At 36.6% G+C, this 12,353-nt stretch overlaps 1 protein-coding gene across 1 annotated transcript in view; it reads right to left on the reverse strand.

Moving 5' to 3' along the window:
• LRRIQ1 (leucine rich repeats and IQ motif containing 1) overlaps nucleotides 1-2,077 on the reverse strand; it is a 187,082-nt gene extending 185,005 nt beyond the window's left edge. Inside the window, exon 1 of the mRNA XM_049782952.1 lies at nucleotides 1,940-2,077. Coding sequence (XP_049638909.1) covers nucleotides 1,940-2,077 — 138 coding nt within the window. The remainder of the gene's footprint in view (nucleotides 1-1,939) is intronic.
• Between the last annotated feature and the right edge of the window lie 10,276 nt (nucleotides 2,078-12,353).

The following is a 12,353-nucleotide window of genomic DNA, read 5'->3' on the forward strand; positions in this document are numbered from 1 at the left end:
AAATACAAGGAGACCCTACCCCTGAAGTTTCCTGAATGCCAAAAATAACTACATTGTAAGTAACTTTGTAAAACATGGTGTTTAAATAAATTAATTTAAAAAATCAAACAAACAAGTAACTATGGTATTAAGCTAAGAATATATGTAAAGAAACCTTTTAAATTAGATATATATTTCATAATGTGCATGGAAAGAAATTTCTATTAGATAAATTATTTTGGTACCCAAAATGGAACTTTTGTACCATATGAAAGGCTAAGCTTTATAAGTACATAAAACATAGATAATATAAAGTGAAATGGTTTCCAAAATTACTTGCATTAGTATAAATATTTTGATTATGGCCATGCCTTGCATGCAGCATTTCTGATTCAATCCCCAGTACCAAATTGATCCCTGAGTATCACTAGTGCAGTTCAGCAGGCCTCTGAGTGCTATAATCTCCAGTGTTGCAGGGTCCCAGAACCTTCATGTCCTTGGGACCTCACATAGGACTAGCTTGATTGGACTAGAATTTCCAGGAGTCTCCAAATCTTCTTACTGAAGTGGTCAAACAAAAGCCTTCTAAAAATTGCATAGTGTAAGTCCACATTCCAACTGCCTGGGAGACCCTCTTAGGTAAGAAAAGCATCTGTGTTAGAAGGCTCTTGAGATCTCACCATTACTGTGTTCTTGCCCCAGTTCCTAGAGCTAGCCTAGGCACCTCAGCCTTGTCAATTTGTTCTAGGAAGACATACATACATTCTGTGCTTTTGCTACCTCAATTCCTAGGCTTCTCCTTACTTTCTGGGATAGACTAGAATCATTTTATTACCTTTATATGATTGGCTCAGCACATTTCATAGCTGATCCAAATTACTATAGGTATTGGGTATCCTTTTATATAATTGGCTTAGAATATTTATATATATTTTCCCAAAATTGCATATTGCATACATGTCTCCTGTTCACACTCTACAAGGACTAACGAATCTATAGAAAGCAGAAGTTTCCCTCAAAAAACTATTCAGATAAAAGTGTTCCCTAGGAAGGCTAAATGGATCTCTCTCTTTCTCACCTTCCCTTTGCTATTACAGTCAGAAAGTGTACTTTCTTTCAATAAACAAGCTTTGTTCTGCCTAAACCTTTGTGCTCCTGGTAAATTATTTTGCTACCCTGCTTCTTGGAACTAGTGGGGGTAGAGTTCAAGCACCTCCTCAGAACTCTTCATTTAGCATCTCGAGGAAGACAACTCAAAATATTTCAAATAAATATTGTTTTTCACATATATCTAATCACAACAGAATGCTTATGATCAAGTAACAAAGGAGGGGGCATGATACAAACATAGGAAACCACCTCTTCATAACATAAGACATATAATTATGATTTTATAAAAAAATCCATAATTGTGCATAGGTCATTTATATCTAGCAACATACCTTTTAATCTTTTTTTTTTGTTGTTTTGTTTTTTTTGGGGGGTCACACCCGGCGGTGCTCAGGGGTTACTCCTGGCTGTCTGCTCAGAAATAGCTCCTGGCAGGCACGGGGGACCATATGGGACACCGGGATTCGAACCAACCACCTTTGGTCCTGGATCGGCTGCTTGCAAGGCAAACGCTGCTGTGCTAACTCTCCGGGCCCCATCTTTTTATATTTAACATCTACCAAAATATATTGTATCCTAATTAGAAAATAAAGTTAAATATAGAAGGCATGCTAATAAAAGTCGTACTTTCATTGAAAAGATATTCCAGCTTAAAAGTCTAACATTTCAAAGGCGAGAAAGATAGTATAGTGGGTAAGGAATTTGCTTTCCATTTGGCCAAATAGAGTTTGGCCAAGTTCCTAGTTTCTGCCTAGAGTGATTCCTAACTGCAGAGCCAGGAGTAAGCCCAGAACACTACTGGGTAAGATCCCATACTCCCCCCCAAAGAAAGAAAAAGTCTAACACTTACTGTATCATTTTCATCACTCTGTGTTTCTGATGGTGAGTCACTATCAACATACTTTTCTAAGGAAGAAATACTGATTTTCTCCAATTCAGCTTCTATTTCTTCATTGAGGTTGGCCTCCTCCACCGTGTAGTCATCCATCATCCTTGCAGTGTGAGAAAACAAAGGTTTGAATTTTCCAGAATCATTAGGCTAATAGGTTTCAGAGATTCTGAATCCAAAGTCAGTCCTCCTCCTCTTCATAGCTCTGGCAATTCTATATATCTTCTAGCCCATTCCTTGTCAAACTGAAGATAATGATCCATTAGTGAACCAGGAAATTATACAGTGGTTTTCCTCAGCAAGTTTTAAAAGTGTGATAGGATAGTGAAAGTTCAAGTAAACCTAAAAACTGCAATGTTTTTTATATATATATATATATATATATGTGTGTGTGTGTGTGTGTATACATATATATACTAAATAAAGAAATCTTTCAAAAGCCTTGCTATATTAGAATGTGTAAAAATAGAGAAAAATATTTTGTTATCAATTTTTTCTGATGTGGGTGAATTTGAAGACAAAAAACTTCCTTAGAAATCAAAATTTTATTATTTCAACCAGCCCTTCAGCATTGTTCTTAGTTCTTCATGTTCCTTATTTCCCTCCCTCATTCCTTCTTGCTCTTCTGCAATCATTCCCCTTCCTTCCTTCTTTTCTTTCCTTCCTTCCTTTTCCCAACCTTCTTCACTGCTATCCTTAAAATTATGTTCTTTTTCCTTCTCTTTTGTTTTTACTCTTTTTATTTCCTTATAAAAATAATAACTTTTCCAAGGACAGAGCAATAGTTTTGCCTTGCATATCACCAACCAGGTTCAATTCCCAACACCCCAACTGATCTTCCAAGCCAATCAGGAGTGATCCTTGAGTAGAGTCAGGAGTAAGTCCTGAGCACAATAAAAAAAATTCATATAAAAAGTATATTTTCCAAATTCTATTAGCAAAATCACAACAGCTACTATACTGTATTAATTTAATACATCCACTAAATGACACTAATCAATTACTATTGATTTTATATTCTTTTAACCAAATAAAGCCCTCAATTTTCTATTTTTCTGAAAGTTCTTATTTATCTTACTAAACAAAGAGGCCTCTCTTACAAATGATCTATGAGCTGACTGAAAATGTTTCACATCGGGAAAGTGAAATTATGAGTTTGTTTATTGCCTCTCTGTGTTTTTACTGCACAGATTTCCTTCCACATAATGATAATGAATAAGTTCAAAGACCCCCTATATCCCCCCTAAAGCACACCTGTATGTGCCTTCTCTCCAGTAATCAATATATTTTTCAATGATTTGTATAATTAGCATGATCTAACATATCACATATACTCTTGAGAAACTATAATCTCAAAATAAAAATATGCATTCCGTGATAGTGCCAAATTGGAAACAAATACAAGGTCCCTCAATAGATAGATAGTTCAACTCTAATATATGTGAACCACTAAATACCAACAATCAGTTTTACTCATCAGCAATAAAGGAAGTAACTATTGATACATGTTTAAATGCCCACAAATATCTGTGAATATACTGAGAAAAAAGACTTATACATAAATTGGCATTCTATCTGATTTCATCTATATGGCATTTCGAAGAAACAACATATTGTAAATGAAGGACAAATTAGCAATTATTGTTACCAGGTAATATATAAGTGGGTTCATTGTAGAGAGTATAACACACCGCTTGAGTATAAGCATAACTGAAGAAATTTGAAAAATCAGCAGATTCTATTTATATAAATACTTGGTTACATATTATATTACTCTTAAAAAATAAAACCATTAGTAGAGAACAATTGGCATAGTGAATATGTACAAGAGATATTTCTGTATCGTTTCCTTTAAAGGAGGTGTTTTTGCAATAATCTCAACGAAAATTAGTGACCCAAGCACCTAATAAGAAAAGTTAGATAACTATAGAACAAAATGAAAATATTATGTTAACTGGATACATTTACTGTGCTGCAGTGAAAAGTTAAGCAAGATTAAATAGGTGAAAAGGACCAGTGACAATGTTAATAAAGAGAACATTTCTTTTATGTAACTCCACACACAGAGACATGGTATTTAAATACAGAAACTTTCGGAGAGCACATGAGGAACTTTTCATCCTTCATTGCAAGCCATTGTGTTGAGTTACCTGTTATGAATGTGAACTCTCTGCTTCTTTTAAGCATACAATTCTACCCACAATTTTCTTCATCCAAAGGAAAACAAAACAAGTTAAATCATAAAATATATTACCCCATAATTAAATATAAAATTAGTGGGTCGGAGCGGTGGCGCAGTCGTTAGGGTATTTGCTTTGCACGCGCTAACCTAAAACAGACCGCATTTGATCCCTGGAGTTCCATCTAGTCACCCAAGTCAGGGGCGGTTTCTGAGCGCATAGCCAGGAATAACCCTGAGTGTCATCGGGTGTGACACCAAAACAAAATAAAAACAAAACAAAATTAATCCAAACATTCTGTTAGGTAGAAATTTAATTTTAACTACCTATAAAAAATAATGCCAGATATACAAAATTCATAAGAAAAGACAGAATAGGACAAAAGAAGGGAAAAGCCATTTCCAATAAATATCCCTCTTTATTCATCTAATAAGCTATTTAGATCAGCTTTATTTAACTCATAATGTGAGTTAAATTTCTACTGTAATTTTTTGGGGGGTTTGGGCCACACCCAGTGACGCTCAGGGGTTACTCCCGGCTATCCACTCAGACATCGCTCCTGGCTTGGGGGACCTTATGGGACTCCGGGGGATTGAACCACGGTCCATCCTAGGCTGGCCGCGAAAGGCAGACTCTTACGGCTTGTGCCACCGCTCCGGACCCTCTAAATAAATACTTAAAATACTTACATGCTAGTTCTACGTACTATATAGAAATCGAATTCTTATTTGACACCTACAGCTCATTTTCACAGAGCCTCGCAGCGTTTCAAGCACTGAAGTCAAGTCACCTTGAGCTGCTTGCGTATCCAGCTCTAGACAAGGCAGGGGACACGGGTCCGGCTGCCACCGGTCTCCGAACATGGAAAATCACGCGGAATTAGCTGAAACTGATCAAAAGAAATGACGGATCGTCAAGAACTCCACTCTTCCACATTGCAATGTACATTTTTCTTTATCTTTATCTCTTTTTTTTTTTTTTAGGAAGATAGGTCTAGTTTAAAAAGTGAAAATTGTAAAACCAAAATATAAACTAGACCTGAAAATGAAAGAAAAATAGAAACACAAATGTAAAGCTTTATAAGAGGTAAAGTTAGGGAAGAGGAATCTACAGGAGCTCAAAGGAGCAGTGGGCAGGCAGGGATCCTTTGACCAGTCTGGGAGAAAGTTCCCGGTGACAGCAAGAAAACGAGTACCCCGGCCGAGCTCGGTTCTCCCAGGAGCCCAGTCCCGTCCTGGGCCCGCAAGGAATTAGCTCAGGGCCCTCACTCGCACCCCAGCCTCCCGCCCTCCCCTCGAAACCAGCTCCGCGTAGACCTTGGGGACCCAGCAGTGGTTACCTCCTCGGCTGGTTGGAGACCCTGCCCAGAATCCCCAAACAAACCGTAACCTTGGTGACAGCCAATCGCTATGAGACCGGCCTGGCCTGGCTTGACGGGAACCCAAGCAGGACAAACTGAGCTGCAGTTGTGCTTTCCAGGAATGCTGAGAGTCACCAGCCAGAGCCAAGCTCAAGTTTTGTTTCTTGGGTCAGGTCAGGTAACTTTTTTTTTTTTTTTTTTTACTTTTTCATGATGTGTGGACGTATTTAATAAAATAGTATTTTGTGGCTGTATTCCATGATCTTCTGGCTTGAAATTGCTTTTAAAGCTCTGCGAAATGTCGAGTATCTAGCCAGTATTGTGGAGTTGTCCATGTATATGAATTGTTCCTTCTGCAAAATCCTAATCCTGAAAAAAGACTTGAGGTGTCTGGAAGTATGTGTAAGAAGCAAATACACTGTTGACTTTCCGTAGCATCTTTTTTTTTTTTTAAAGAAGTTCATCAACTATTATTTATCAACTTATTAAGAACAGTTAATAGGTGTATGGGTAAGAAAATTGTTTTGTTTTATTTGTGTTTGGGTCATACCCGACAGTGCTTAGAGGTTACTTCTAGCTCAGAAATTGCTCCTGGCAGGCTCGGGGGACTATCTGGGATGCCGGAATTCCAACCACCATCCTTCTGCATGCAAGGCAAACACCATACCTCCATGCTATCTCTCCGGCCCGAGAAAAATATTTTCGAATAAATGTATTTGGGGGGAATATTTATAACTACCATTGCTCTCTAAGGTAAAGTTCGACATGTTAAGTATACTTCATGCTATTTAGATTTTACTCAAAATATTATCAATGTGTTTGTAGCTGACTTTACAATAATATGAAATTTCAGTTCAGTTAACAACATCATTTAAATTGTGTTTTTTAGGTGCTGATGAATAAATCTAACTACCTGATCCTTTTAACTTTTTTAAAGTTTGCAAACCAACATGAAATTTCAAGTGGAAATAGTTAATTGTGATTGAGAAAGATATCTGACAAAAAGTATGCTGAAAGCAAACATTTCTTTGAGCCTTTGGGTAAAATATTAAGACTATATTTTCTGGTTGCATTAAAGTCTTGCAGCAACTCAAAAGTTACTAAAACAGAGAAGAAACCAGTAGACTTTTAATGTTAAATAAATTAAGATAGTGCCAAATACAAAAAAGGTATTATTTTTCAAATAAAACTATCCAAGTTTTAGAGGTAATTAAATTTGTAGCATACTGTGATAAATCAGTATGCTTCAGTGCCTTTTGTTATGATTTATTGTCGACTAATAGACATGCAAGCACTTTAATTAAAATCTTACTGCTGAATTCACATATAAAACTCTTAACATTAATTTTATTTGTACTTATGAAATTATTCAGATTTTCTGGAAAAATGAAATACATTAATCAAATTAAATAATAATTAGCTAATCGAGCAATCAGGTAATTTGAAAATTGTGTCTAATTTGTTTTTAAAAGCTTTCACTATTAAAAAAGTTGATTGCAAAAAATAATTTTATTTAAAATTCTTCCAGACAATAAATTAATTCACGGTACTACATATTTACTCTTTTTTTTTTTACCTTGGAAGAAAACTGGTAACTCTGCTAAGAAGTTCACTAAAGGCCAAAATATGTTAGTTACCTCAATAGTCATAAATTATAAGTCAATCGAATTGACAAATATTGTCATTATGCAGCATTTAGAAGAAATATATTTAATTTAAAGCTCCCTATAAATTGTAGCCTAAAGTTTATCCTATTTGTTTGTCCATAAGCTGAAGTTTTATTTTTCTATTTTACAGTAACTTTTTCCTTTTCTTAACTTCCTTCCTTCTTTCCTTCTTTCCTACTTCCCTTCTACCTTTGTACTTTCCTTCCTTCTCTTCTTCCTTCCTTCTCTCCCTCCCTCCTTCCTTCCCTCCCTCCTTACTTCTTACCTTCCTACCTTCCTTTTTCTTTTTTTTTTATTTTTTTTTATTTTTTTTTCCTACCTTCCTTTTTCTCCCTCCCTCCTTCCCTCCCTACCTTCCTCTCTCCCTCCCTCCTTCCCTCCCTCCCTCCCTTCCTCCCTTCCTCCCTTCCTCTCTTCCTTCCTTCCTTCCTCTCTTCCTTCCTTCCTTCCTTCCTTCCTTCCTTCCTTCCTTCCTTCCTTCCTTCCTTCCTTCCTTCCTTCCTTCCTTCCTTCCTTCCTTCTTTCCTTCCATTTGTTTTTGCCTTTTTTTTTTTGACAACACCCAGTGATGCTCAGAGTTTACATCTGGCTATGCACTAGAGTATCATTCCTTCCCCCCCCCCAGGAGGCATCAACTTTATTTTTTATTATTTTAATAATATTTTATTTATTGATGAAAATGCATATAGTTGATATAACTGATCATATTACAATTGTTTTGGAAAGACAAAAAGTAACATGATTTTGAAAAGTAGAAAATTGAAAGAAAAACTAAAGAGATGAGAGAAAGGAAAGAAAATATTCAGTAAAAGTATATTTTCAAAATTATTTAATCACCAATGAACTCATTAAAGCACTAGGAGAAAGTTTAATAAGCTCTTATTTTTTATAAGAGATGAGAGTTTAAAAAAATACAGTAAAAATGGTGTGGGTGGCAATTGTTGTTTGCATGAGCCCAGCAAAATATGGTGGAAATGGAAGGGAAAAGCCTAAAACAATGAGACCTTAACCCTGAATTTTTCTGGCATAAAACCGACTCAGGGTTCCAGGCATACTAGACTGTCCAACCCCTGATTCATTCTCTGTGGTCCTGGTAATATTTTTTCGCAGATTCGCTGTTGTTGGTGTCAGGTTTCTGTAGTTAAAGATTCTGGTTTCTGTGTATCTTCTTTATTAAAGTCAGGGTGATGTTGAGTGCCCTCTAGCTTCACCTCACCATTAGCGGGCAATGCAGAGAGCCCTGCCCTGCAAGCAGGTTGTTGCTGTTACTAAGCTGTCTGATTGTTAAGAGAACCCTCTTTGGAGTAAGTTCATGCCAAGGCAGGAGTAGGGTTTTCCTTGGTAGAGGTTTGCCTCCTGGTGATGTTACAGACAATTGTGGATGTTTCTGTAGATGCTATCCATGGTTCAGGGGTGTATGGGCAATGCCTGCTCCTATGAGGCCTGAGCCAAGTCAATATGACCATGTTCAGGGTGTAAGGCCCCCACTGCATTACAAAATTTGTGTTCCTATCTCTATTAGATAAGAAATTGTTTACATATGTATTATTTTTCCATTTTAATGTGCTTATACAAAAAGGGGGACAATGCCAGAAGGTATAATTCGTGCATATCCAGGCTGAGGGAACAAGTTCAACAATCCCGATAACTTGCTTTAACATGAACTCTAGACAGAGAGGCTCTTCTGACAGAATTCCCTATTGAACAGATAGCAAAACAAAAGAAAAACAAAACAAACAGACAAAAAACCAAAAACAATGGGTGAAATTTTCACTATATAAGAGAATATTCATTAAGAGTTATAGCTGTCAAGGGAATACTCCTAAGGTACTCAAGATAAATATGCATGTCCTTTTTATGTCTTTGGAAAAGGGTATCATTCCTTAATGGCTCTAGGAGTAAATGTAATGCTGGGCATCAATTCCAGATTGAATGCTGTACAAACCTGGGTTAGCATTTCTTCTCAAAATCATTCTTCAATCCCATGCTGGTATGTTTAATTTCTCATCTTTTTTAATATGATTTCAAAGCCATCTTGTCATTTAGACCATGTCTTTCCTATGATCTAGTACATTAAAATTTTAAAACATCTCCCCACTTTTAGGCTTTCTTTCTAATATTACTTAAGGTCTGTTGATAGTTCCCTGCTATTTTGGAGAAATAGAACCAGTTTTTAGCCAAGCAAATATGGTCCTCCATAGGTCTTACTGGCTCTACTTCTCATCTTAGACTTGTTATGATGCATTTCACTATAAAGCTTGTGAACGTGGTATTTCACTTGTCTTGAAACTTAATACCTAAGTGCACTGTCTGTCCATGTGTCTGGAAGACCTCTGACCTTCATGCTTTTCCTTATCCCATATGAATCTTTTGGTTTATTAATTTTTGTGGCAACCCTGCTTCAGACTTGTTTTCCTGGGGTTAGATTACGACCACTCTAGAGCTGCAGCTGATTATAGCTCAGACCAACCCTCACCCAGAAGCCCTTGCTGAAGCTGTGTGAACTGAAGTAAGACAAAAATGGCAAAGCAGGAAGGAGCATGTATGCTGCCTCCAACAACCACTCAAGAGCTTGCAGCCCAACAACGGATGAGCGGATCATTAAGATGTGGTATCTATACACAATGGAATACTACATGGCAGTAAGAAGTGATTCAATCACAGACTTTGCAGCAACATGGATGAACCTAAAACATATTATGTTAAATGAAGTAAGCCAGAAGATGAAAGATAAACACAGAATGATAACACTATTCTGAAGCATCTAGAAACTACACCATATATACAACTAATATTCAAAGATCAAATAACAGGACTTCACAGGGTAGAAACTCCAAACACTGTAACACCACACATATACTGGGCAGAAGTGCCCAAAACACATGAAAGAGGAACATCATAAACTCTCGACCACACATAAAACCATAAGGAAACCAGCAACTGCAGAAACAGCAGCGTAGAGAGAACAGGTATGTAATCAGCCTGTTACTGCAAAGGATCATAATAATCTCTTAGGGATCTAATACAAGGTTACAGGTAAAGAATACCATGGGAAATCACTGACTCCAAGGGAAGTATTTCAAAATAATAGGTGTTAATGCCTTAAGCGTAATATACTTTTTTTTGTTTTTGTATTTTTTTAAGTTTATTTTTATTTTATAAACTTTACTTCAGTACCCACTCAACTTTTCATCTTAATCACTTCAGCTACAGTATGTGATTTATATTTACTATATCAATACAATTCTGGATTATATATGACATTTCCTTTCAGAAGTTTGGAAACATTTTTGTCTTCTTGTTTTTACTGTTTTCATTGAGAGGCATTTTGACAGTCCTATAATTTGTCAGTTCTATAATTTTCTTTTTATTTCAAGGGTTATTAAAAATAGAAAACTAAAATGATATATACTCAGGTATATTTCTTTTTATCTTTCCTTTTTTATAAATATCTTTATTTAAACACTGTGATTACAAACATGATTATAGTTGTATGATTACAGTCATGTAAAGAACACCCCCCTTCAGCAGTGCAACATTCCCACCACCAATTTCCCAGATCTCCCTCCTCCCCACCCCCCACATCTGTACTCGAGACAGGCTTTCTACTTCCCTCATTCATTCACATTGTTATGATAGTTTTCAGTGTAGTCATCTCTCCAACTGAACTCATCACTCTATGTGATGAGCTTCATGTCATGAGCTGCACCTACCAGCCCTCATCTCTCTTGTCTCTGAGATACTGTTAAAAATGTCTTTCATTTTTCTTAAAGCCCATAGATGAGTGAAACCATTCTGTGTCTTTCTCTCTCCCTCTGACTTACTTCACTCAGCATAATAGATTCCATGTACATCCATGTATAGGAAAATTTCATGACTTCATTACTTCATTATTCAATACAATAGTATTCCATTGTGTATATGTACCACAGTTTCTTTAGCCACTCATCTGTTGAAGGGCATCTTGGTTGTTTCCAGAGTCTGGCTATTGTAAATAGTGCTGCAATGAATATAGGAGTAAGGAAAGGATTTTTGTGTTGTATTTTTATGTTCCTCGGGTATATTCCTAGGAGTGGTATAGCTGGATCGTATGGTAGCTCAATTTCCAGTTTGTGAAAGAATCTCTATATGGATTTTCCATAAAGTTTGTACTAGACGGCATTCCCACCAACAGTGAAAAAGAGTTCCTTTCTCTCCACATCCCCGCCAGCACTGCTTGTTTTCCTTTTTTGTGATGTGTGCCAATCTCAGTGGCGTGAGGTGGTACCTCATAGTAGTTTTGATTTGCATCTCCCTGACGATTAGTGATGTTGAGCATCTTTTCATGTGCCTTTTGGCCATTTGCCTTTCTTCTTTTTCAAAGTGTCTGTTCATTTCTTCTCCCCATTGATGGGGTTAGTTGTTTTTTTCTTGTATAGTTCTGTCAGTACCTTGTAAATTTTGAAGATTAGCCCTTTATCTGATGAGTATTGGGTGAATAATTTCTCCCACTCAGTGGGTGGCCTTTGTATTCTGGGCACTATTTCCTTTGAAATGCAGAAGCTTCTCAGCTTAATATAGTCCCATCTGTTTATCTCTGCTTCCACTTGTTTGGAAAGTGCTGTCTCCTCCTTAAATATGCCTTTAGTCTCAAAGTCCTGGAGTGTTTCACCTACATGTTGTTCTATATACCTTATAGTTTCAGATCTGAAATCAAGGTCTTTAATCCATTTGGATTTTACCTTTGTATATGGTATTAGCTGGGGGTCTGAGTTCGCTTTTTTTGCAAGTGGCTAACCAGTTGTGCCAACACCACTTGTTGAATAGGCTTTCCTTGCTCCATTTAGGATTTCTTGCTCCTTTATCAAAAACTAGGTGGTTATATGTCTGAGGAACCTTCTCTGAGTAGTCAAGCCTATTCCACTGATCTGAAGGTCTGTCTTTATTCCAATACCATGCTGATTTTATAACTATTGCTTTGTAATACAGCTTAAAATTGGGGAAAGTAATGCCTCCCATATTCCTTTGCCCAAGGAGTGCTTTAGATATTTGAGGTTGTTTGTTGTTCCAGATGAATTTCAGAAGTATTTGATCCACTTCTTTGAAGAATGTCATGGGTATCTTCAGAGGAATCGCGTTAAATCTGTACAATGCTTTTGAAAGTATTGCCATTTTAATGATGTTGATCC

This window comes from Suncus etruscus, chromosome 11 (genome assembly GCF_024139225.1).
Source record: "Suncus etruscus isolate mSunEtr1 chromosome 11, mSunEtr1.pri.cur, whole genome shotgun sequence".
Classification (NCBI taxonomy): domain Eukaryota; kingdom Metazoa; phylum Chordata; class Mammalia; order Eulipotyphla; family Soricidae; genus Suncus; species Suncus etruscus.